This window comes from Amblyomma maculatum, chromosome 6 (assembly GCF_055883805.1).
Source record: "Amblyomma maculatum isolate TAMU_Amacu chromosome 6, ASM5588380v1, whole genome shotgun sequence".
Taxonomy (NCBI): domain Eukaryota; kingdom Metazoa; phylum Arthropoda; class Arachnida; order Ixodida; family Ixodidae; genus Amblyomma; species Amblyomma maculatum.
Genome location: NC_139349.1, coordinates 158,045,423 through 158,072,104, shown reverse-complemented (window position 1 = coordinate 158,072,104; position 26,682 = coordinate 158,045,423). Strand labels below are relative to the sequence as shown.

Genomic DNA, 26,682 nt, shown 5'->3' with positions numbered 1-26,682 from the left:
CCATGAATGCTAAAAAAGATGTCCGTGATGAAACTTCTTCGTCTCACAATTTACGAGTACAGACAAAGAGGAGACGCGCCCATAATTTTTTGTCATGAAGGGCCTCCAACTAGACCAGACTTCTATCCATTGAAAAAGTATGACATTATTTATTTCAGAAACATTTATTTACCAACCTTTTCCACGGAATCGTAGCATTCAGTTAAGCATTTCTCCATTATCGTTATTTACTGACGAGTGTTCATGTGGCCGAATGCAGTTTCGAAAAAAAAAATTGTGAAAAGTCGAAATGTCATCCACAGGGTGAGCATTCGCTTATGATCCATGGCTCTGCAGATAGGTTGTCTTGAGGGTACGCGTGCACTGTAATAGCATGGAATAAATAAGCAACCGCTTTTCTCTAAGGCACCTATCAACCAAGCTTACGACCTTTTTCTTTTTACCATATGCGAGCAGTTGGTAGGCATATTCGGTGGATGGTCTCGTCTTTCTCTTCAGCCTCGCATATCACCATCAGGACTCTTAATTTTTGTTAATATGAAAGTAATTTTTTTTATTTTTAGCACAAAAGGTGTCAAAATCCAAACTGTTAAGTTAACGAAACTGCGTGCACCACACTGAGCCGTCAAATAAAATTTTGCATTGTGAAGATGACTATGTAAAAAAGGTTTTCCTTTCCACGTTGTAAACTGTCTTGTCACTTAATTACCTGCGGCACTAAAAGTGCCGCCGTTTTCGGAGGAAATGTGATTCACTAGTTTTTGTTTTTTTTTCGCGTTTGCGCTGACAGATTTTTGTAATTCTCTGAAGAATGCTCATGCCTAAGCGTTCAAGCATCAAGGAGAAAGCACGCGACTGCACAAACAGATTGGCAGCAGCCCAACAGGTGCAGAACTGACCGCTTTCAAGAGCCACTCGCGCAGCTGTTCAATGGGAGGGGGAACCGGCCTGCCCGGTTCCTTTTGAAGTTTTTCTCCCTTTTTGCTCTTTTCAGCTGCCTTTTATCCTTACATTTTGCTCTATGCAGAATAAGCGATCAGGTTTTAGTCAGCGCACTTTGGGTCTTCTCCTGATTGCTTCGTTTGAACAAGCTGACATTTTTTTGTTACTTTGATGCACCAACGAAGAGGTCTTCATTTTCTTCAGAGTGCCATTCAGACGACCGTGTTGTCTTGCAGTCCTGCCCTGTACATCCTTGTCTGCAGTAAACGTGGTTTGAAATGCCGGTGGCTTATTCTTCTTTTTTTTTCCTATTTGAGCTGCCTCTTCTAAGCAAATATTGTTAACGTGCGAAGGTTGCAGCGATAGGTGATCACACAGCCGCCGCGTCACGTGTACTGCATGTTGTGGTTTTTTGAGATTGATGGTTTATGGATCCACTGAGCTGTGCCTTCGCGCGGTTTCTGACAACAGAGGCTAAACGCGCGCTTCTATGAGTTCGCCTAGCATTGTTTAAAAATGGCCTTTGGACGTGAGCGCGTATGAGAATTCGGGATGAGTTCGCATAGCATTGTTCGAAAATGGCCTTTGGACGTGAGCGCGTATGAGAGTTCGGGATGACTCGCAGATAGAGGTAAAGTGCTTACCCATAGTTACATGACCGTCTTAACCACGGTCAGGCTTAACCGCGGTTCCCGAACTTAACCACGGTTAACCGCCAATCGCGGCTCGCTGCTGTTACACAGCTCACCCCCGTTCTCGGTTATGGCGGCCATTGCCCATTACGGTGATCGGCGGAACGAAGCTGCATTTACAAACATCCTACTTATATATGGTTCCCGGAGTTAACCGGAGTGTCGTCCGACGAGGCGTCAACAGCGCGGTCAAGCACCGCACGATGGCAGCACCTCCTCGACCGCCGTAAACACCGTCGTGGCGGTGGCCCCTTCTCCCGCAAACCGTACGCGAACGACACGGCGTATATCGCTAGCGCCGATGTCGGAAATAAAGCGAGCAAAATTTATTGATGTCTGTAATACTGCGCAGAATATCAAGAATGAATCACTCTTTATAATGGCTGACCAGCGGCAAATTGCTGGTAAGAACGATAACCGCGACATAAGCAAGTTTCTGCTCAAGCTATAGCTGCCGCCGGTGCATTGGGCTCAACCGCTATGCTTGTGCTAGCTTTGCAATTAATGCTTCGCCAAAGTTAATCATATCGTTCTTTTACTACGGCAGAATAGGATTCACAAAAAGGTAGCTTCATGAGTAGATCATTTACGAAAGCGTCGATCAGTTCCAAAGCGCCGACCGCCGCGGCTTCGAAGCAAAACAAATTAGGCCTAGCGACTACTAGGGAGTTACGCACGGCGCCATCGTTCGCCGCGCTAGCGCGCTCCACCGCCGCGGTAAAACCAAGCTCGGCCTGCTCGGAGTTGCAGCATCCAATGCTTCAAGCGTTGCGAACTTGTGCACTTGCAAGATACAGCGAAGGCAGCGCATATATATATATATTGTAAGCACTGTGAGTGACCTTCATCTTCATCTCAGCGTAATCATCATCGGTCATCGGGTCGTGCGAAGAAGACGAAGTGTTGCTAAGCGGTGGCTAGTCGGTAGCTGCTGCTTCGGCCTAACTGAAGTAAAAAGGTGAATTTGCTGGTGCGTTCTTCTGCCTCACAAGTGGTGGAAGTGACTCCTGATCCCAGCGTCCTCAACGCGGCACCCCCTGGAGCTCCGTTCCGGTCGTGTTCTTGGCGGCACATCAACCGCCATGGCGCAGTCACATCCCCCTGCTCTCACCGTTCCGGCGCCTGCCCTTATAAAAATGGGAACATCCTTTGAGTTCAATGTGAACTCAAAAAAGTCAGAAGGAAGCAACTTCCTCTGAACTGAGAATTGGCTACTGATTTTGAATTCACAGTGAATTAACTTTCTCTGACCATCCTGTGAATTTCCTGTGAATTTCCTTTGAGCTCCCAGGGAACAGACCGTTGTCAGTTTGAGTTGAGTTCACAGGCAGTGGCCAATTATTGGTTCAAAGGAAGTTCAAAGGAATGATGACTATGAGATATTTGGTGGATGTTCGAAGGAAGTAGGTTCAGACTGAAACATTTGTTTGTATGAGCTTATATTTATTTGAATAGATGTACTTCCTCTGTTTAGGCCTTGCAATTAGGCCTGCTTTCGAAGACCCTGCGACAAAAAATTGGATCACTGTCCACAATCCCAGTGCAAACTTGCGCAACTGCCGGTGACCACCTTGGCTAGTACTCCATTGAGCAAGCAGGTGTAGGCTGCAAAAAGAAAAAAAAAAAACAGAAGCATGACTGCAATGAACAAGCTAGAGTCCATCCAGCCTTCCTTAGCTTTTGTAAATTAAATATACAGAGCACGGACAGTGTGAGCGCCATGCAGGCACCACAGCATTATGCATTAAGGCAAGCATTACGGCCCTGACCATCACTGAAAAGTCAGCTGTTTGGACAATATTTCAGAATGCTCTTGCATCACATGCACAGGCTATGAGCTCCAGGACTTACAGATAACAGCATCCAATTTTGGGCAGCCCAGTGCCTCTTTTGGAGCTTGTTCCTTGCGGGCATTGCAGACACGGCCATAGAGTGAGCTTTCTTCCAGTTCTTCGGGTGAGAACACAACCCGCACCAAGTTACACGCAAACTTTGTTGCTTGATTGCCCGCACTGAGTTTCATGCGGTCAATCAACTGCTGATTTACCATAATATTGCTGCCAATGTGCACCTGCAAGAACAAAAAGCAAATATTAGTACTATGACCAGTATTGTAACATACAACAATATTCCTTGATATGCAATAAGAAAATGAAGGGGCTTTACAAGCAACAAAAAACTTAGACCAGCTTAAGAACATTCAAAGAAACCCCAAAATGCATAATTAAGGTCATTTGTTTGCAAGTAAAAATACACATTCAAGAAGCCGTACTTTAACATGTACAACAATGAAGGCATACGAAAACTATTGGATGTTTTTGACACCTTCCCGAGCGGTGTTTTGATCTAATTTTGAATCGGGCCAAACATCTTTTAACATTTTTATTAGTGTAACCTGACAATTGTGTAATATGTATTTAAAGTAACTAGCCAAAAAGAGGGCACATAATGCCCCACAAAGGATTGAGCGCTAATAGTGCATTGCTATAGCAGAAGAAAAAACAAGAAATAAGAGATTTTTTAACGACCTAATTTATGCTTGCATTTCAACAATAAAAAAAAAAAACAGATTTTAAGTCAGAAAATAAAGGGATTTACTCATCATTAACATTGCAAAGGCCATTAAAAGCCAGTTTAGACAGAGCACAGTGCCCACATTGTCACCTCCTGTTTAAAAATACTAACATCCTTTTCATACATCAGAAGCTCAACCAATTGTAAAAACTGCCAATGAAGGTTTAGCAAAAGCATGCACTCCCTGCTCTGTATGTGCTACTTTGAGGCAACATTTAGTTTCCAGCTTGCACAGGTAGCTTTCATAATTTAACCCCTCAAGCGCTTTGGACAAGCAGCTCGTCCTTGCAAAGATGCCCTCAAGCCATTTTGGACGAGTGCTTGTCCTTGCAGGATAGATCCTCACCCTGAGAGTTTTAGGTGAGTACAGCGCTCCTCTGTGGCTTAGGTCATGCGCCATTTGACAGAAGTCACCACTAACCCGTTAACTGCTTTTTGTTCTACCGCTTGAAAGCCTTTTAAGCAGCCTTAATGTGAAAAATGGTGCCTGGTAGAGGCAACGCATGCACTGTTGGCCTGTCATCGCGGGAAAGAAGCTTTTCTTCGTTGCCATCCTCGCCATCCGAAGATGGCTCAGACACCAATTTTTGCATTGTTATGGGAAGCGAAGACGACAGTGATGACATGAGTAGTTCTTCCGACGAAGATGATGACAGCTCAGACGATACTATTGCGAGTTCTGTATCAGTGGATGAAAATTGACAACATTCCGATGAAACCCCCTGGGCTTCCATTCTTGGTCGTCCCTTGTAAAACATTTCCAGTTACCTCGCTATATGTTACTCGACTAGATTGCTGCTTATTGGCGGGCAGTTGATTTTTCACGTAATGAGCAATAAACTTCACTGCGCTCATTTGACTTACTTTCTGGTTCAAATATTTTTGTCTCGGATACCGCCTTTTTTATTACACTACCAATTTCTAGAAACCAGCAGTAAAAATAAAAACTAAAGGGACACTTAAGCTCCGCCTTTAAGGGTATGATGCGACCAGTGTAGGCTACCACCCAACATATAAAGCCCTGCTTTAACCAAGCTGTATCAACATGTCTGCGTAGCCTAGGTGTAGCAAGCCTGACTCAGCATTGAAGAGCACTGGAATGTTGATTCGTATTTCACCTTCCCACCTCAAATGAACGACCAGAGTTAGCAGCTCCTCCTAACTTTTAGATATCATGTGGTCTCGTTAAGCCACACAAATCATCGAAGAATGTGTGTTCGGCCATGCCACTTGCCAGCACCATGCTCTTGATGTTTCACTCACAACACAGACAACAAATTTTCATGTAATGGGGCCTTTAACGATATCGTAACTTTAAGCAATTTTAGCTAGAAATCTCGAAATAATAGTGCTCAAGGGGTTAAAGTGAAATTGAACTATTGTTGGATCAGCTTAAGAAGCCACAACTCCTTCTCAAAGGAGACCCTCCTGGCAATACCATGGTGGTTAATTGCCTTTGACTTGCCAGAGTGACATTGCAGGTGGCTGTCAGGTGCAAGTGGATTATATGCACATTAGCTTGAATACCATGATGACTGGCCCAAGTCGCTAAAATGACTGATTAGAGGAGCACCAGCTGCGTCATTCGAGTTGTAGTGAAAAAAGATGGCCTTCCGAGATCGATAACCTTAGAAATTGCTGAATATTAAACAAGCTAATGGAAATCTCTTTTCCGATGAAAAGGGCTTTGCTATAGCCCAAGCGAAGTATGCTCAACAGGAAGCGTAAACAAAAGTAACCTTGCACTTCCGATCACTACAGCTTTCACAAAAACTCTTCCAAATCAATATGCACACGAATGAAGTAAGTCACTAAAATGAAAGGAAGCAGTTGGGATTTTTTTTCATGGTTTTTTGACGAATTTAAGAAAATAGCACTGTCTGTCTTTTGTCGTTTCTATCAAACTGACATTCATTTAAAAATATCATTATGCTACTAATTATGCAGTCTGTGAGCCCAGCCTCATAAACAGCATCCCAGCCAGGGCAGCCGCTTTTCAGTGGAGCCGGAACGCAAGGTGCCCGTGTGCTCTGTGTTGTCAGTGCACGTTAAAGCACCCCAGGTGGTCGAAATTTCCAGAGCCTTGCACTACAGTATCTCTCATAGCCTGAGTCGCTTTGGACATTAAACCCTAAGAGCCAACCAATCATAAAGAGCATTGCTTCTTGCCTATCTCTGAATTCAGTGACTGCTGACTTCATTCACACGGATAATGAGCTCCTCGTTCCCCTATCCCTGCACACTTCTCAATGGAAGTGCATGACTTGTGGCAGTGCTATCATAAAGCTAGAACCAAGTTCTTGTGTGACCCTTAAAAATGTTTCATCGAGAAAGGCAGTAATGAGCACAACCATGCAGAAACTAGACTAAAGCAACTAACCTGAGCCTCGGTTGGCGGCACAACTGCTTGTGTTGTACACGCAGCATTATTAACGGATTCCGTCAGCTGATTGACCAGCTCAGCAACATCTGAAAAAAACAAAAAAGGAAAGCTGGAACAAAACATACTATTTCATCACTAGCAGCAGCAGCCCATGTAACATTCACCACAGGAGAAAAGCCTTTTCTTTGCCCTTGACTGCATGACCAACCCTTTTCTGTCACCAAATGCGCCATTCAAAATTTAGCTGCTAGACACTGGCATCACTCACGCACTCAAGGCGCCCTATCAGCGGTACATAATCTAGGGGATGCTGATAGCAATTGATGAAGCCAATGCTGACATCCCACTTCTGATCTCTTTGTTCGCTGTGGAAATGCCTGGATTGAATTAACTGCGGAGGACGTTGTAACTACAGTGCAACTGACGGGTGCTGCTATTGCTTACAATGAATTCATGGGTGCGAATGATGATGCCGAGATAGCTGTGAGCGCTTTAACAGAAGTTAGTCAGATCACATCCCTGAAACAGTTTGTCGGTAGCAAGGGCCTTGAAGAGGTCAGCATGCAATATACATGTATGGCGGCAGCAATGCGCCATACATTTGGACAAAGGCTGACACTCGAGTGTGTAGCTGATACTCGATAACCCATGCTTCACCTATCTCGTGTCTGTCTTTCGTGTCGACATTTGCTAACATGGTGTAGTGACCGAGTTAAGTTAGGCAGATTGCTGAGCCAGGTGCCGAGCTTGGACAAGCATAAATTTCCTGTTGTGCAAAAAAAAAAAAAAACACCACCTAAGTGTCCCAAATTGGCACAGGAAAATGAAGCGCATGCCATAAGGATTCCAACGTCCAAGACAGGACGAGGCCACATATGATAATTTCATACAAATTTAGATTTTTTGCTGTCCCTCCTGCGCTCATTCTAGATGCACCTTATCATTTGCAGGAGACTCTGAGGTTAAAATCTGAGGGAATCAAGGGTTCCATTCAGATACGCCGTCCACAGTAATGCAAGAGCACCACAGACCTGCCGCAGCCATCTGGCTACAACTTATACCCTGTGAATGTGTTTGAACCTAATGCAGCTCTCCGGGTTCACTGGAGCGTTGTTGTCACCGACCACTCCAGAACAGAAAGGAACCCAATCCCGCGCCCGTTTTTCGGCCTCGGCTTGAGCAGCACAAATCAGCACAGGTGCTCACCTTGAGTGGCATTTGTTTACCATGCATTTTCATGCAGCTATCACATACGACAACAGGCTCAATCTCAGATGCATGCCGATCCCAAGCAATGACATGTGACACGCCAGTCACTGTAACACAAACAAAGCATGCTTGCAGAGCAGGAGTGGCAGCAGTTCATCTGCTACGTGCACTGCAAGCATGGTGGTTGGTGGCGTCATGCAGCAGCGCCACGGTGTAGCTGAGCACTACTGTACACCACCTATAATGTGTCGCAAAGACAACTACAGGAGGAACACCAATCCTAATCCTCAGTGTAGGGGGAACCTTATTGCAGCAACATAATCTTACTGGTGCTTTTACTAGGACGTGCTACAGACCAAGAGGTCTTATTCATTTAAGAGTTAGCACTTGAATTTGTTATGCTTTACGTAGCATCTGGTGACACAGCAAATAATTTCAGTCTCATGGCAATGGAGATCAGCATTCCAATGGCTTCAGAAAAAAGCGATCACATACCAAGCATCTGACGTGCTTCATCTCTTGCGGCCTTATATTTCTTCATTCTTTTTTTTTTGCAGACCCCACTTCATCCTCAAGCTCCAGGACTCTCTTTTTTGCATCTGTTGGCTTAGACATTTTGTCACAGCTGCAGCTTTCCTGCAAAACGACATGTGGCAAGGTCTATTCACTAAATTGTATTTGCACTCAAATGCATCATACAAAAATTATTCAGTATAACGCATTGTGCAGATATCTGGTTCTACACATGAGATTAGCAAAATAGTGACCAAATGAAGACCACTGACAAGAGAAACGTAGCATGGATACTGTTTAGGGTTCAAAGCAACACTTCTTAAGGAGGAACATTAGCCCTTGAGCAAACCTTGGCAGATAAAAGGACATGGTAATGTTTAACTGCGAGCTGACACCATCCAGCATCACTACTGCTCAAGTGGGCAGAATGCCCACTTGAGCAGTAGTGGACAAAACAAAGGATGCATTTCCAGAAAAACAGTTTGAGCTCCCACGCATACCGTAAAACATAGCCACTCTGCTTTATGGTAGGTTCATGGTGTTTTATGTCCCAAAGCGACTTAAGCTATAGCGATGAGGGATGCCGTAGTGGTGGGCTCACCTGGGGTTTTTTAATGTGCAAATGACATCATACAGTACACAGTCAACTTGCATTTCACCTCCACTGAAATGCGGCCATGAATGCTGGGATTGTACCATGTACAGTCGTGAGCTTTATGAAAGGGAGCATGCGATCCCGTGGCAGATAGCCTCATCCAGAAGTAGTGGCAAAGTGCAACGGCAGCATTGAAAATGAAGTGGAGAGAGCGGTGCCCTTCCACCTGTTGGCCGTACCCCATGCACTGGGAGCAACTTTTACATCGGCAGCTAAAAATCATTGCAGCATTATGCTGTTGGAAACTGATATCACTGCTTGCTTTGCTATGCTCTGACCTAGCAACCCAGCGTAGGCTGGTAACTCAGGCAAAAGCGGCAGCCCAGGCCACTGGAGTCTTAGAATGGAGACTCCACACACTGCCTCCCCACCACACACCCTTTTTTTTTTCCCCTTTTTTTAATAAAGTTTTCTCTCTATGCGCGAAATCTGAGGAATGGCTGGTAGCGAAGAAAGGAAGCATGTTTGACGCTTCAATAAAAAGAAACAAACAAATGAATATGAAAGTAAATGAATGCGACAACACGTTAGGCGCTTTTATCTGCTTAAACTTCAGTCGCCTGCAGCTGTGAAAGCGTCCGTTTCGCTGCTACACTACCAATTGTCTCGGAACGAGCACCCTGGGCATCTTTAAAACTTCAATAATCAAGGAGCTGCCATTCTCCATGCCGCACCGTTCCGAGACGACGATGCGAGCAGGGTGTTTTTTTTTTATATATATATATATATATATAGAGAGAGAGAGAGAGAGAGAGCCCAAATTGGGAAGCCTACTCCTGTTATCACAAAACACCGAGAATTGCCATTTGCTGTGTAAACAGGGAGAATCAGGTCCACGTAACGACAGCAGCCGCGTTTATTCTACTTCTTATTTCCGCAAATTCAGTTCATTATGCATTTTTGTTTTAATTTCACGCAATTCCCGGGATCAAATGTCTACCTCTTTCACCATGTGCACTACTGTCACCTGCCGGTTAACACAATGCGGTCGTAATGCGGGCATGTAAACGACTTCGCGACACGACTCACCGCGAGTAGCAAAGGAAGGTGTTTCACAGGTAAACATTATTAAGACACAAATACGAAAAGAGACAAGAGACGTTTGACTACTTACCCACTCCGAGAACGAACGTAGGAGAGTACGACCCCTCCTTCCACCGGGCATGTAGTACTCCTTGGTTTGGAATAATCTTCCAGTATTTTGGATTATCCATCAGTTTCGCCTGCAGTTCTTTTGATTGTAGGTTTCTTACAGGGTATACGTCCCACTTCTGAGCGGTCGCCCATTTAACCAAGACACGATCGGCCATTTGCACTACTCACGCTAAGAAAACACGACGAACACAACGAACGCGAACAATCAACTTCCTACGGTCATGAAACACATAGTGAAGCATGCCGCCGGCTGTTTTCAGGAAAACGATAGCGCTAGAGTCTCAAGCGCCATTGCAAACTTTTAAATGCATTTTTGCAAACTTCACAAACTTTCAAAATAAAACTTATAATTTATAAACAACCTTAAACATTTGTTGTTTTAGTAGTAATATGTGATGCGTAACAAAACACAAAATAATTTAAGCAAATTATTGCCACAAGTAGCTGCAGCGCCCTTTTTTTTGCTGCGGAATTCTTGTGGTGCATGTCAATCTTCATTGGTTTTACTCGCCGTGAGAACGTTGGTTTTACTGGCAGTATTCGTAACCTCGGCTGCGGGGGCTTCTGTGCGTGGTGGTACCGACGTACCGACGTCGCTGACGTATTAATTGCTGGTCTTTAAACTGTGATAGGAGGTAAACGAGCTTGACTTTCGTGAACAATGTGACATCCGGTACTAGGCACATCGTGAAGTGCATTTAACTGCAGGCTTTTGAAGCCGTTATCGATGGTGCTGCGGTAACCGCCTACCCGTCGAACGCACTGGAAATGCCACCACGAAAGCGTACTTGCGCGACGTCAACGTCGCGCCGTACCGAAGTGCACTAAATCACGACGGAAGCAGGCCGCGCTTGCTAACAGCGTCGCCCTTGGCGTCGCTGCGAGCCAAGAGTTGCCAGGCTGCAATGCCGACGCAAATACTGACGAACCCTGCCAGCCCTGCGCCGAGCTTTGTTGCGTACCGTGTCAGAGTGCTGAAGCAGCGGTCACGGATGTATGTACATGCCGTCTCGCGCATGCATCGCCATCGAACCAGCGGGCTGCGAAAGCGATGAATTAGAACCACCTGGCATTCTTTAACATGTATGAAAATTCTTGAATGTATTATATTTTATCTTAAAAAATTCAGAGGGGCAAGAAATAGACCAAGTAATGCCACACACACAAAAATAAGCACAAGAAATGAATGAAAAGAAAGTTATCTTTACACTTAAGGACAAAGGAAGGAAGGTGGTGAATATTATTGGTCCTTGTGTGGTGACTAAGAAGAAACTTGCGCTAAAAATAAGATCTAGCGCGTGAAAAAAAAAAAAAAAAGCATGGATTTAATATAAAATGAAAAAAAAAATTAAAATGATGTTTACTTGCACAACAAAGAAACGAATGCGATTTTGTATATTTTGATAAATGTATAATTGGTTTATTCAAAAAAGTTCAGAAGTTAAAAAAGTGCAAGGGATACTAATAAAAGAAAAAAAATTAGAAGTATAGCTGAAAAGAAAAATGAGCTTCGTATGTTTTCGCTTAAGAACAAAAAAAGAAGGTATGATGCATAAAGAGTAAAGAGAACTTTCTCTTTACTTGAGGAAAAACAAAGGAAGGTCATTATTGATATTGCCAAAGAGAGCTAGTTTAAAAATGAGCTTCCTTCTGTCAAAAGAAAGGAAAGTCTCAACAAGGGGAGCTCAAAGGAAACTTCCTTTAGTCAAAAGAAAGGAAAAGTCTATAGGAAGGCTGTTCAGGAAGCAAAAAGGAAAAATAAAGGAAGTAAAAAGGAAAATTCGATTTTCATAAGGGTGTAGCTACCGATGGGCATCCCACGGCTGCCCATGCCACCTCTGCACCACTGACGTCCCAAGGTGCACTTGCTCAGCACCATTTGACCCACCCAACTTGGTCAGTTACCTCACGTCAGCGCGACCCTCCGGTTTTCGCCGGTCTCCGCGGTGACGACGTCGAAGACTGGCTACAGCAGTACGATCGGGTGAGCGCTTTTAACGGTTGGGACGCTTCTATGAAGCTACTCAACGTCTCATTCTACCTGAGTGACGTGGCTAAGACGTGGTTCCTCAACCATGAGGACGCCATTCCTGACTGGCCTCAATTCACGACACAGATCCGCCAGATATTTGGAACTGTTGGTGCTGGTCCGGCCTCTTTTCAAAAGAAGCTAGAGACCCGTGTGCAGCTTCCAGGAGAGACATACACATCCTACATTGAGGACGTACTCGCCCTTTGCCGGCGAGTTAACAATGGCATGGTCGAGGCTGAACGTGTCGGACATATTTTAAAAGGAATTGGCTCTTTTGCCTACGCAGCTCTAGCTGCCCAAAATCCCGTCACGGTGGCAGACATTCGTGCCACTTGCCAGCGACTTGACTATCTACAGTCGCGCCGCCTCAACAACACCTGGGATCCGAGCCAAATTCCCGAAACTGATCTGCGCACCATCATACGATCTATAATACGGGAAGAGCTCCACAATGATATTTCGTCGGTTCCTGCCTTCTCACGCCCACCTGCTCAATCTACTGGGTTGCGTGGCATTATCAAGGAGGAGCTTACTTCACTCAATCGTCCCATGGCTACAGAACCACCAGCCCCTCCCTACGTTCCGACGTATGCTGAAGTCACTGCGGCTCCTCCTCCTTGTCCTCCTGTCCATCACGCGCCTGTCCCACCCAGCCTCGCCGCCCTGTCCCCGCGACCACCGGTGTATGGTAATTGGCGGCCTCTCCCACCTCGTCCAGTATGTTTCTACTGCGGAATCCGCGGCCATGTAACACGCGTTTGTCGCCGACGACTGCGAGATGAGCGTGCGAGCTATGGGTACGTTCGACGTGACGACGCCTACCAGCTTCCTCCTCGCCAGTACTACACCGATAATGACCTCCGTCCCTCTTCCTCCCCGTCGACTTCTCCTGACCGGTCTAGGACAGCACGGCCATCGCGTCGTCGCTCCCCGTCACCCTTTCGCCGGACTTCGTCGCCCCTTCGCCCTCCATCTTCAGCTTCTGCCCGCCAAACGGAAAACTAACCTGTGCAGTTTCCGGAGGTAAAACTGCACCGCCTGTCGTCGCTCCAATTCCTCCTCTGCTCCCATCAAACATGTTGACTGTATTCCTTGAGGGACATGAACTGGAAGCTTTAATTGATACCGGCGCCGCTATTTCTATTATGAAACTTGACTTGTGTTTAAAACTGCGAAAAGTGCGCACACCTTATACCGGTCCTCCTTTACGTGCTGCAAATGGACAGAATATTAACCCTTGTGGAGCGTGTACAGCCCGCGTCACCATTGATGGCATCTTGCACTTCATTGAGTTTGCTGTCCTATCCTCCTGTGTCCATCAACTCATCTTCGGCTGGGATTTCCTCCAAAACGCCTCAGCAGTCATTACGTGTTCCCCTCCCACTATTGAAGTCACTGAATGCAACATTCTTGCCGATAGAGAACCACTTTCTTCCCGTGTAGTTATGCTTGCCGATCACGTCCTCTATCCGGGCAACGAAGATATTCTATCTGTGACTTCTGACGCCGTCACCGATGGCGACGTCCTGATTACACCCAGCCCTCGTCTCCTGTCAAGAGGTATTATCATCATCGTGTCCCTTCTTCGCTTCTCCAGCGGTTCTTCTCTTCTCGCCGCATTCAACACCACATCAGAGCCCATTCTTCTGCGACGCGACTCTACTGTTGCATCAATTGCTTCCGCCCAGCCTGTCACACTTCTTCCCATTTCCACCTCCGATCGCTCTGATTCATCCCCTGCCTCGCTCAGTGCAGCACTTCGCCACACGATCAGCACCGACCTGACAACAGACCAGACAGACGCATTGCTCGCTGTATTGAACAAGCACGCAGACTCGTTCGACGTCAATTCCGGCACACTGGGTCAAACCGCTGCAGCAACGCATCGCATACTCACCGACGGATCAAGCATAGTTAGACGCCGGCCTTATCGTGTTTCTCCAACCGAGCGCAAAGTTATTCAGGAAAATGTTGCTGACATGCTTGCACGCAACATCATACGCCCATCGTCTAGTTCCTGGTCATCGCCTGTTGTGCTAGTGCAAAAAAAAGACGGTTCGGTTCGTTTTTGTGTAGATTACCGTGCTCTAAACAGAATAACTCGTAAGGATGTGTATCCCCTCCCTCGAATTGACGACGCCCTCGATTGTTTGCAAGGTGCCCAATTTTTCTCCAGCCTTGACTTAAGATCAGGCTACTGGCAGATCCCCATGAATGAAGATGATAAAGAGAAGACCGCCTTTGCAACACCGGACGGTTTATACGAATTCAATGTAATGCCTTTTGGACTCTGCAACGCTCCTGCTACATTCGAGCGTATGATTGACACAGTTCTCCGCGGCCTCAAATGGAAAACATGTCTCTGTTACTTAGATGACATCGTCATTTTTTCTTCGTCATTTCCTGATCACCTTACTCGTCTCGATGAAGTTTTGACAGCACTTTCCAGCGCTGGCCTACAGCTAAACACGAAGAAATGCCGTTTTGCATCAAAATCCATTAAAGTTCTTGGCCATCTCGTAAGCAGCGAAGGAATTAAGCCTGACCCTGAAAAAATCGCTGCTGCGCTGCACTTTCCCCGTCCAACTCGGGTCAAAGATCTCCGCAGTTTCCTCGGCTTGGCATCATACTTCCGCAGATTCATCCGCAATTTCGCCTCTATTGCCTCACCTTTACATGCGCTTCTTCACAACGACACGCCTTTCATCTGGTCTCCTGCTTGCGAAGAAGCATTTGAAACCCTGAAGCGTGCTCTGACTTCGGGTCCCGTCCTCTGCCATTTTGATGATAAAGCACCGACAATTTTGCACACCGACGCCAGTAGCCATGGCATTGGCGCTGTCCTTCTGCAACGCCAAAACACCTCTACAGAAAATGTTGTTGCCTATGCGAGCCGAACTCTGACTTCTGCGGAACAAAACTACACTATTACAGAACAAGAATGTCTCGCCGTCGTCTGGGCTGTTCAGAAGTTTCGTCCTTACCTGTACGGCCGTCACTTCACAGTCGTCACTGACCACCACGCCCTATGCTGGTTATCCACTTTGAAAAATCTGTCCGGTCGTCTCGGGCGGTGGATCCTCCGCCTTCAAGAGTACGACTTTACTGTCACTTACAAATCGGGCAAGAAGCACAAGGACGCCGACGCTCTCTCTCGTTGCCCTATTGCTTTGCCGTCGCAACCCATGTCCTCGCATTCCTCTCCTGTCCCAACGGAGTCAAGCCATTTAAACCCTACAGTTATGCAGTCTTTGAGCGCCGCCTCTATTGCTCCCATGCCAGATATACACTGCAATCTTGCTCACCACCAGAGTGCTGACCCTTACTGTCAAAAGCTGATTGATAGTCTCAGCGGTGTTATTAGACCTCCAAATGCCCGTCTCCGTCGTCGGCTCAAAAATTTCAAGTTACAGGATGGCACATTATTTTGGCACAACTACAGCCCACTGGGCCACACATGGGTTCCCGTAATTCCTTCTTCCCTGCGTCCTCAAGTTCTACAAGCCTTTCACGACGACCCCACCGCAGGTCACCTTGGGTACCACAAAACCTACGACCGCATCAAACGTCGTTTCTTCTGGCCTGGCCTTTCAACCTCAGTATTAAAATACGTAGCGTCTTGCATCCCTTGTCAACGACGCAAGCGGTCTACGTCGCCTCCTGCCGGTCTCTTGCAACCTCTCCCATGTCCTTCCACACCTTTCGAAGTCGTCGGAATCGACTTGTATGGACCCCTGCCCTTGACTCCACTGGCAACCGCTGGGTCGTTACTGCCGTTGACCACCTCACCCGATACGCTGAAACCGCAGCACTTCCTTCCGGCTCCGCTTCCGAAATCGCCAACTTCTTCCTCCACACCATACTTCTTCGCCACGGCGCCCCTCGCCTCCTCCTTAGCGATCGTGGCAAGTCGTTCCTCTCCACCGTCCTCGCCGCAGTGCTTCATGCTTCAGGCACGGTGCATAAAACTACATCTCCTTACCACCCTCAGACCAATGGCCTCACAGAACGCTTTCATCGCACCCTTTCTGATATGCTATCCACCTACATTCACCCTCAGCACAACAACTGGGACTCTTTACTCCCCTTTGTAACCTTCGCCTACAACACTGCCGTTCAACGAACCACCACCTACTCTCCGTTTTTTCTTGTTTATGCCCGCCATCCTACCTTCTCCCTCGAAGCATCTTTCTTCACAGCTTCTACTCCTTCTGCCGCGCCTTCCCACGAACAGTTCGTGTCTCGTATCGCCCACTGCCGTGATCGTGCCCGCCTTCAAACTGAAGCCACTCAAGCTTCCAGGAAAAGCACGTATGATGCGACTCATCGCTCAGTGTCTTTCCGCCCTGGAGACGAAGTGCTACTCTGGACACCTACTCGCATCCCCGGCCTGTGTGAAAAGTTTCTGAGCCGTTTTATTGGCCCGTACACGGTTCTGGAACAAACTTCCCCTGTAAACTATCTCATCACACCTGCATCGCCTGTTCGCGATCGTCGGTGTCGCGGCACCGAGATTGTGCACGTGTCGCGCTTGAAACCCTTTAACCGCCGACCTTAAGATTTAATTCGCGACCAGGATGGTCGCTTTCGTTCGGGAGGGGGAATGTTGTAAGCACTGTGAGTGACCTTCATCTTCATCTCAGCGTAATCATCATCGGTCATCGGGTCGTGCGAAGAAGACGAAGTGTTGCTAAGCGGTGGCTAGTCGGTAGCTGCTGCTTCGGCCTAACTGAAGTAAAAAGGTGAATTTGCTGGTGCGTTCTTCTGCCTCACAATATATATATATATATATATATATATATATATATATTATGTTCCGCTCAGCGACAAGCTCCGCAAACGATTCTGCTGAGAGGACGGAGTTTCAGTACGCAGTCGCTGCGCTGTCGGCCGTAACCGATGACTTCGGGTGGCGCAACGGCCATTCTATACGCCGGTCTTTAAACGTGACATAGTAGGCAAATGAGTACACTGTTGAAGCAGACCCGCTCGAATCGTACGTTTCGCGCAATCGGGCGCCGACAAGCAGCCTCCGTGCACAGACACCGCCATAACCTCGGTTAACGACGCAAACCGAGGTCGCCAAGTTCGGTTTGCGATAACCGCGGTTAGGGGTGTAACCATGGTTTGGTCCTTCGTGTAACATGGGCTTAAGTCGCCCTCCCTGCTCGGCTGAGTGTTTTGTTTTCAAGCCGTGTGGGTAAGGGTGACCCGACGTTCCGGAGCCGGCTCGGCTCCTTCTTCAAGGGTATACATGACGCGGGGCTGCGTGCAGCTATAAGTAAAGGAATGGTAAAGGTGGAGAAGGAGGGGAGGAAAAGGGAAGGGGGTGAGAAAGGTGTGAAAGAAATGAGAAGGAAGAAAGGGGGGGGGGGGTTAAGACGAGTCAGGGTGCCGCAGGTGCAGGGGTGCTCTTTGGCGACTTTTTCTATTCTTCTGTGAAGTGGCTAGGAGGGAGGGAAGACCTTGCAAAGACGAGTTGCAAAACCTACAAGTCAGCTTCCCTGTGAGGCAGAAATTCATGCACAATGGCGGCAGAACCTGACTCCGCGGCAATAGTTAGGTCCAGTGCATGCATCTACTACAGTCCACGCAGCTTCGGATGCAGTCCCCGTCGCACAGGCCATTAGAGAGTTTTAGTGCTACGTACGTGAGCATACGCAAGATCCTTGCGTACGCAGGTGGCCTGCGTGCTCCTAACTGCGCACGCGTCATACGCAGCGTGATTCCTGCGTATTGCGTATTCGTGGCAGACGTACGCAGGAGTCCCGACTTCTGCGTGCGTACTTCAAATCGTCTGCGTGTTGCTCTCGAATGGCCGCCGCGCGAGCTGCAAGCGCTCCGCGCGCTCGTTTTTTTCTTTTTTTTTTCAATTTCAGACGATTTAGCTTTGCTTCGAGAGGTGAAGACTTGCAACCCTTTTGGTCATCTGTCGCAGTGGGTTTAAGTCATGAATCATATGTGCAGTATGCAACGCGAAAGCTCTTTTCCACTCACTCATTGCGCGAACGTTGTTGCAACCTTTTTTTTTAACAAAAGGACAAAGCGCTAACAACACATTCACAAGAAAGAATGTGTAGTTAGCGCTTTGTCATTTTGTTAAAAAATGCTGCACCAACTAGCCCGACAAAAAGTCCTTCTTGTTGCAACCTGTTGCTAGCGTACTTCGTCGCCCAGGATCGCGCTAATTTCAGGAGGTAACAAGTTTCTGATATCATCAGGAATGGTGTCGATGTTCAGTGTGCCGTTTCTTGATGCATACACCCTGCTTCGCGGTTCACGTCGACGGGGCGCCTCGATATCTGTCCAGTTTAAATAGAGCAAACAGTACGGGTCCCAGAGAATACTAGAGCAGGCCATGACAAAATATTCAACGTCCGTACAGCACTTCTAATGAATATCGCACTCAACAACGAAGTTAGGTTGCATGGACACATTTTCCTGAACACAGCAGCAGACGACGTTCACTTTAAACGCTCAAGAGTGGCGGTAGGACGGCGGATATACTTTTTTCAAGCTGAACGCAGCCGCAGACGATCCCATTCATTCACAATCGGCAGCACTATGATAGGAAAAGAAACATTATGACAGGAACACTGCGATGTTGCAGACGATGCGATAGAGCGAAAGTGAGCTAGCAACATGGAGGCTAGCAACAAAACCAGAACCGTCTCGGTGTTGGATTGACTTGACCTGACCTGAAATCGTATGCACTTGAAAGAAGTAAAAAGGAAGGTTTTTGATTATGCACGTAGATGGCGTTGCATTACTTTTCGAACTCTCGCGTACGCGTGGGCTTCCGCACAACTAAAACTCTCTCTGCGGCACATACGCAACGCAAGCCTTTGCGTTCCGCAGGGAACGCAGGTTATGCATACGTAACGCGCACTACGCAGTCCTAAAACTCTCTATTGTGCGAGAACAGGTTTTCGGACATTCTTGACGCGGGCATAAAGGCAGGGAGAGCACTGCCACACTCCTTTCAAGGAGTTTTAGAATTGGCGACCCACGTGCGGAATGCTGTGACGAATGGGCAAGGGGTGCGGGAGTTACTCTGCAGCCAGTCGCTGTGCCAGCGCTGCTCCCAACTATTATTCTAAAGTAAGTCTATGCCGCCATTGTGCAGGAATTCCTGCCTCACAGGGAAGCTAACTTGTAGGTTTTGCAACTCGTCTGAAACGGATATCAGACACCCGGTACCGAGAGTAGCTGGCGTCCCATAGTTGCCCTCGCTCGCTGGACTGTCGCGCGCGCGTTTGTAGAGTGCCGCGCGTGCGTTTCTCTGCATTGGATGTGTGACGCTTCACGATCTTAAGGTTATCTTAAAAGGCTATGACAACGTCTGGGCAGCACTGTGCTGTGTACGGTTGTTCAAACAACCAGAAGAAGCGCAATGCAGCAAGAAAGCAGCACTGCAGCACACACAATGCTCTGCAAGAGGACTGCGGCTGCAACGCGTACCTGTTGCATCAATTTCCAGCCGACCCTGGCCTGAGGCAGCGCTGGATTAGTGCCGTGAATCGTAAGGACTTCGTCCCTACGGTGTCGTCGCGCGTCTGCTCCATTCATTTTGTCGACGGGAAGCAGACATCTCAGAATCCGGAACCAATGCTTCATCTTGGATACGCGAGAAAGGTGAGATGCAGTGCGAGTGTCCCCATTGTCAGCCTCCAGTCTTGAGATGCGTTGCCTAAATATTAGGCATCATACGTGAAAAGCTCAGTATTTTTCGTTATTGACACCGCCAATTTTCCCTAGATCGTGAAGGGACGATGGCGCATCATGAAACACGAGATCGAAGCGCCGAAGACGAAGGTAGGTTTACGCGTTGTGTTGGCGATGCCAGCGGTAATAAGCGCTCTCATTCATTTCCAGAAAGCAAAAACAAACCTTTCACTGCAAGCCTCACCTCCCAGTCCTGCAATGAATGTGTGTACGGTAGCCAAATATTGGTTTAGACGTATTTTGATTTCTCTATGTACACGAAACCAGTTCTGGTCTCAGTACTGGTTCGCAACCGCTTTGCTCTGCTGCTTTTCCCAAGGCATGTGCTCACGGCTTATTACCGTTGTTATAAAATTAGATGCGGTTTTTCAATGCTACTGAAGCCATCGCGATGACTTATTGTCCATGTTTGGCTTCTGTGCCTAAGAATGCGAAATGTGCGCCATAAAAACAGCACCGCGCGCCGCCGGCACTGGGAACTTTCCGAGGCAAGGCAGGGCAAAGTTTGGACATTACACAGCATTAGCACGTATTTGAAATAATAGCATTGACTTCTTGTCAAAGGAATATCGTTTTTTAGAAGCTGCAGATAAAATCGCTGGTAATGTTTCAAAACTACACTGTAAGATTAATTTCAAAGCTGAAACAATTCCTTATTTGTCAGTGCTGCATATTTTTTACCCCTTTGGAGTGTGCTTATTAACGTACAGATATCGAATTTATGTACTTTTTTCTACTGCAGACATCAGATGACAGTTGCAGTATGGAAGCTGACATGGTAATGCACGAGCTGCAGCACACAGACACAGTATGTTTATTTTTTTTCATCCCAAAGGGCATGGTGCTCTCAAAAAGGATATTTATGGAGTGCTGTCGAACATCCACTCTCTTTTGCAGGTGTCACAGGATGGTGACGTTATGGAAGCTGCAGTGACAATTCTTGAGCTCGAGCAGACAGATGCAGTAAGCCAGTTGTCGCTTGGAACTGGGTTCACTTGCAATGTGTTGCATTTGCACAGGATTCAGTGCCAGTTTGTTTCAACTACAAAATTAATTGCATTAGCGTTTTCTTTCAGACAGCACAGAGAGCAGAAGCTGCTGCCTTTGAAACCAGCTACAGAGAGGCACGTGCTGATGCAGTAAGTGTAATCATAACCTTATGCCTTATTTGATTCTGTTGTAGGAAACATTTGGAATTAATTGTAAAGAAAGCAGTTTTTGAAACACATTAAATATGAAAAGCATTAGAGGAATGGTTTCAAAAGAGGCATGCGTAAGAGTACTGGAAAGCATCCATAGCAGCTGCACAGGTAGTAAACATGGGCCTCCACAAAGAAAATAACAAATTCCAAAATGTGTGGCCATTATTTAGGGAGGTGTATAAAGTATCTCACTTACTGCAGATCCAAATCATGGTACAAATGCAACTATTAGGAAAGTTAGAAGGCCATACGAAAAGTAATGTCAGGCCAAGAATGGCACAAGAAGAAATGATGTAACAGCTGTTATTTTACCGGTACTAATGTATGACGAGAAAACGTATAGGCTAATGAAAAAAGTTGCACCTAAACTGGGGGTAATGTGACACACGTAACTTTGAAGGGCAAATGAAAAAAAAGGAAAGTAACGCACGTAACTTTGAGGGGTAAAGACAAGAAATTTCGAATGCTAACAAATTATATGATTTACTTTTGCATGGTGAGGAGGCATCTTTCCAGTTAGTTGCAAGTGCCGAGTGGAACATTATTAATTATCATTTACAATTTCACATTCGGCATAATAGCATCGTGTGATGACGGGCTATATTGCTTAAAAGATAGGCGTGCACAGGGTTCTGCATTGGGGGGAGCCAAGTTTCACTGCAACCCCCTCCCCCCTTGCATCAAGGCCTTTACAGCCAAAATGCAGTGCAAAGATAACGAATGTTTATAAAACATTTATTTTCATGTGATGGAATTGCAATGTATACAAAATATTGTGCACTTAAAATACAAAGCAAGCTTTGCCATAGATGCGTAATTGAAAATGGCATGCTTCTCACAAAAGTTTATTGTCGTGACCATTGTTGTCGAAAAACCTGCTTGGCCATATCCCTGAACATTCAAAAATAAGAGCTCAGGTCCGGCAGAGTAAACGTATGGGGCACACTTGGCATCCCTCTTAGAAAATTAGGGGATTATTTTTATGTTATCATTTTAAAGTTTGTTTGTTTTTAAGCTTTAGCTACCTTTTATTATTTTTTCTTGGCTTTAAGCCTGGCAAAGCATTTGCTGGTCCAGACTCCCTCTGCTTTTCTTATGCTTTTATTTAGTTAATCGAGAGGACAAATAAAATGGTGCCCCCCCCCCCCGCCCCTTCCACACACTTTGTGTATTCACACCTATGGCTTCAAATACTATGATGTGGATTCCACCCATAAAATCATTGACAGAAGAGCTGCTTGCCTGCAGCAGTAGTAGTGGGTGGTTGATGAAAAAACCATTAGCAAAATATGCAGCCAAGCATCATTGTGGCAGACGTGAAAGCAGATTGTACTCCAGTCCTGTACTGATCTAGAGCAAACGTGCTTGATTAAATTACTTGTAATTAAATATTCATAGTGTGCAGTAGTTTATTTGACCTGGATTTCATATTGCTCGGCGTGCACATCTCTTTAAAAGCACAAAAAGTGCCTGAACTCTGGCATCTGTACGTCTTTAAGAGATGGGATGTAAGCAGAGTGGGTTATGAACAAATGTGATTTATTGTCTATTAAAAATCAGCACAAGGAAATGGGCACATAAATTTGAAGGCAAGAAACTTTTCATCATAAGTGTAATGGTCTGGATGTAAACAGGCGTCAAGGCATGTGAAGCAGGGGAAGGCAGAAAGTCAGGAGGCAGTTTAGGAATACGTGCAGGACTGCATTATCTGAAGAGAAATAGGTGAGCCCTTTGCCCTGCTGTGAGTGTAGTTTGGCTGGGTATGATAATGATGATGACTCAACAAATATATTCTCAAGTGACAAAAAATTAAATATATTTATTGGCAAAACACTTTACAACAATATAAACACGGTTTGAAAGAGCATAACAGCCAGAATCAGAACTGTCAATGAATGAAAATAGCTGCAGTTCCAGTTACCATTATGCATGACATCATTGCAGTGTGGTAGTATGCAATCGTACATTGTGTCGTCCAACCATGTAATCTCCTGAGGAGGCATGGCTTGGCATGCATCTAATCCACCTAATGCTGACATGGTTGTCATGAGTATGAAGAAAAGACAACTTACTCCTGCGATGCACTATGAGATTTTTTTTTTCTGGGAACATCATATCATGCTTTTAATTTCAGGCTACCCAGACAGAGTACAGCAGTCCTGTTGTCTGTATGCTGCAGGTGAAGGCTTGTTTGAGGATAGACTAAGTGAGTTCAGGAATGGCTGTGTGGACGTCTTTCTGTCTTTCTAGAATAACAAGTTTGCTGTATCAGCAGATAGAAAAAGATGGTAGGGTTTTAAAGAAGTTAAATTGAGTAGGACGTGCGAAAACTTCTTGTGCACAGGTTGAAGCTGATAAAGCTGACGTGCAGTGCAAAGTCCAAGAGTGTGGAGCAGTTTAGCAGTCGGGGTGACCACCTGTGCAGTAGCTACAATGTTCTGTACTTGCTTCCCACATGAAATTCCTCAGTTAAAATAAGCTTCGTTGAGTCCACTCCGACTTACGTTTTCCCCTGAGCTTGGCAGAGGCTTCAAAAAGGACTCGTAGCTCAGTTTGACAGTATAAAAAAGTGGTTTCACACGAAAACTGGTTTCTTTACTTATTTCAGGCTGTACAAACAGCTAGTACTACCAGCGATGTTGAAGTAGGATTGCCAACAACGCACCAAGACAAGGTGAAGAAAACAAACTGAATCATTTCGCTCACGTTAACTGAAGTCTTATAATTGTAGCTAAGCATTTCTCACCAAAAATGTTATTTCAGGGTACGCAGACCATGGCTGCTACGAAGTTCAGTGACACAAAAGGACCCGAAGTACAGTGCACAACCAGTGTGAGTGAAACATTGCATTCCGCATTTACCTAGTATCACAAGGAAAATACAGTGCCTTCACAAATGTTATTGGCCTCGTCTGGCAAAAGTGAAATTGACAGACTGTTACACATGAACTTCTTTTTAAAACAATGCTGTGTTACACGTGTAATTTTTCAAACATTTTTTTCACACAGCTAGCATCCACCGAAAAACTGCACAATCTCTTCATCACAGACACTGGTTCTTGAGAACCATATCTGCTGCTACCAAAACAGTTTGCTGTAACATTTCAGACCAACGAACCATTTTGATTTTGCGTTAGCATTGCATTGAAATTTCTTTGGATGGATACCCTTAAGATGGTGGATGAAGAGTAGCATACCAAAGTGCACCATATGTGTATAGCTATTTCAGCAATTATTTTACTTAGTGTCATGGAACCGACCACACAAACAATAAAGACTAAGCAGAATAATGCACAAGGACATATGTTTCAAGCTTGCTCCGATTCGCAGTGCCATAAGATACGAATCAGTTGGGCTCAGCTGTTCGGAGCATGGTTGAACTGGAACTCAAAACATTACGCTTAGCTGCTTGGTGCCTTGATTCTGACATCCTGCTTTTCTTTTTCTTAGGTTCCAAAGTTCAACAAGTCCACACAGTGGGAGAATGTCACTTATGAGGACCACTGCTATGCAAGATTGCCCATGATTGGGTTACACAGACAGTCGATTGTGGAGAGACTTTCTGCTGACGATATCTTGTTTTATGCAGGAATTCCACTGACAGCTTTCAGGAACCTTGTAAAAGTTGTGTCAGCACTAGCCAAAAAAGCAAGCATACTGTCACGTGCTGACCAGTTGCTGATGTGCCTTATGAGGCTTCGTCTCGGCCTTTTGTATGGACACTTAGCAAGAATCTTCCAGATGTCAGTTTCTGCTGTGGGCAACAATGTCCGTTACATGCTTCAAGTGCGTTCTAAAGTGATGAAGTGGGTTGTGACTTGGCTTCCAAAAGAAGATATCAAAGCCAGCATGCCAGCATCCTTTACAGAATGTGGATATGCATGTTCCACTACTTGCATCTTGACTGCACAGACGTAATGTTGCAGCGCCTGAAAAAGCTAATGGCCAGAGCACAGACGTACAGTAGCTACAAAGCACATAACACAGTCAAGTTTCTCGTGGCCACTGCCCCTAACGGGCATATAATGTTTGTTTCAAAAGCATACGGTGGACGTGCTTCAGATAAGGTGATAACAAGGGAGAGCGGCATTGGAGATTACTTCATGAGAGGAGACGAAGTCATGGCGGACAGAGGTTTCTCCCTTGATGATGAGCTACTTGTGCAAGGAGTCCGACTAAACACACCAGCTTTCAAAAAAAGGTTTGTGTTATCATTCGCATAACATGGAAGAGTTTTCACTAAATACACTGTCATTTTATTTTGTAGGAAAAAACAACTGACTGAAAAAGAGGTTACTGCCACAAGACGAATTGCATCTGTTCGCATTCATGTGGAGCGTGCAATCAACAGAATCAAGACCTACAGGATTTTCAAGCAAGCTCTTCCAATCACATCAAAGAAGACAATTAGCGATATGGTTTTTGTCTATGCAGGGTTGTGCAACCTTAAGCCTGCTCTCATTAAACAGGGTGTCTAGCAATGTGAAGTTGACAGGGGCAAATTGCATGTACTAGGAAATCAAGGAAATGTCAAGAATATCATTAGAAACTAAAATTAGTGTGATGGCCTGATATTGGGTGCTGTAATAGTGCACAGCATGCAGTCAATGCTCATCTGGCTTATCTTCTCTGACTTGGTTTCAGTTCCCTCATCAAATTGGGCACTGTACTGCCAATTTCGCATGACCTAAAGAAGGTGCTTTCAGTAATCTAATATGGAGGCAACTGGGGCATATCCTGTAGTCCTCGTAGGTAGAGTTGCTCTTTAATTTAACTAAACCTGCACTTGTTTATCAATGATGATAGTCTTATGAAAGCCAGTTGTTTGTTTCTTGGAGGCATAAAAGACGTAAGGTATGAAGAAAGCACTCCGATTGGTATTTGAAAACCACCATTGTAAAAGCACAGCAGTAAGTTGTTGATGCCTGCTGTAAGGAGACTAGAAAACTGGAATGAAAAAAGTGGATGTGCGATTTGATGGTTTAGTTTGGTTTATAGAGTTTAACGTCGTGAAGCGATTTGAATTATGAGAGGCGCCATAGTGAAGGGCTCTGGAAATATCGACCACTAGATGTGTTAATTTGCACTCATGGGCACCTTGCTTTTTGCCACCATCAAAAGCCAATGAGGATTTCCGCATCCTTGTGTTCAGCAGCCGAGCACCATAACCACCGAGGCACTTCGGCAGAACAGTAGTTTTACGAATCTAGCAATACAGATAACATTTCAGTGGCGGCAATGATGCTAGCATTGAGGCTAGTTAGTGCCAGTCACTATTACTTAACTCACAAAGCCATACAGCTGCACTTTTGCATGCTCAGATATTAACCTCACTCTGCTTTAAGTACGGGCTGAGATGTATACAGGTTTGAAACAAGATTAGGACAGCGTTGTCTACGTATTGTCTTCTTCTGCAATTAACTATGAGTCCATGATAGTTATATTCATTTGATCTCATTTTGTTCCTATCATCCACCCAAATGAATGATTGTACTGACAGGTGCAGAGTTGTAACAACCAAAATAGTGGAGGAGTTGAAGGGGCGGTTTCTCTAAACATCACTAACATTGCAGGCTCGGTCCTTACTTGTTTTTCACCTTT

At 45.7% G+C, this 26,682-nt stretch overlaps 1 protein-coding gene and 1 pseudogene across 1 annotated transcript; one reads left to right on the top strand and one right to left on the bottom strand.

Moving 5' to 3' along the window:
- Positions 1–3,056: 3,056 nt before the first annotated feature.
- Positions 3,057–10,354, bottom strand: LOC146187257 (uncharacterized). Its single transcript, XM_084607591.1, has 5 exons — positions 10,083–10,354; positions 8,296–8,436; positions 6,589–6,677; positions 3,486–3,705; positions 3,057–3,239 (listed from the first exon to the last, which is right to left on the bottom strand). Exons 2-5 carry the CDS (start codon positions 8,339–8,341, stop codon positions 3,157–3,159), a joined length of 438 nt encoding a protein of 145 aa, XP_084463717.1. The 5' UTR covers positions 8,342–8,436; positions 10,083–10,354; the 3' UTR covers positions 3,057–3,156.
- A 9,133-nt stretch (positions 10,355–19,487) lies between these two features.
- Positions 19,488–25,304, top strand: LOC146187256 (uncharacterized; annotated as a pseudogene).
- The last annotated feature ends 1,378 nt before the right edge of the window (positions 25,305–26,682 follow it).

Bases quoted from the DNA above. Each gene is read 5' to 3' on its own strand.
- LOC146187257 (XM_084607591.1), bottom strand. From the start codon at position 8,341: ATGAAGAAATATAAGGCCGCAAGAGATGAAGCACGTCAGATGCTTG. The intron at 6,678-8,295 runs GTATGTGATCGC...TGTTTTTTTCAG, and splicing joins TGAAGCACGTCAGATGCTTG to ATGTTGCTGAGCTGGTCAAT. The intron at 3,706-6,588 runs GTTAGTTGCTTT...TTGTTCTTGCAG, and splicing joins TGCCGCCAACCGAGGCTCAG to GTGCACATTGGCAGCAATAT.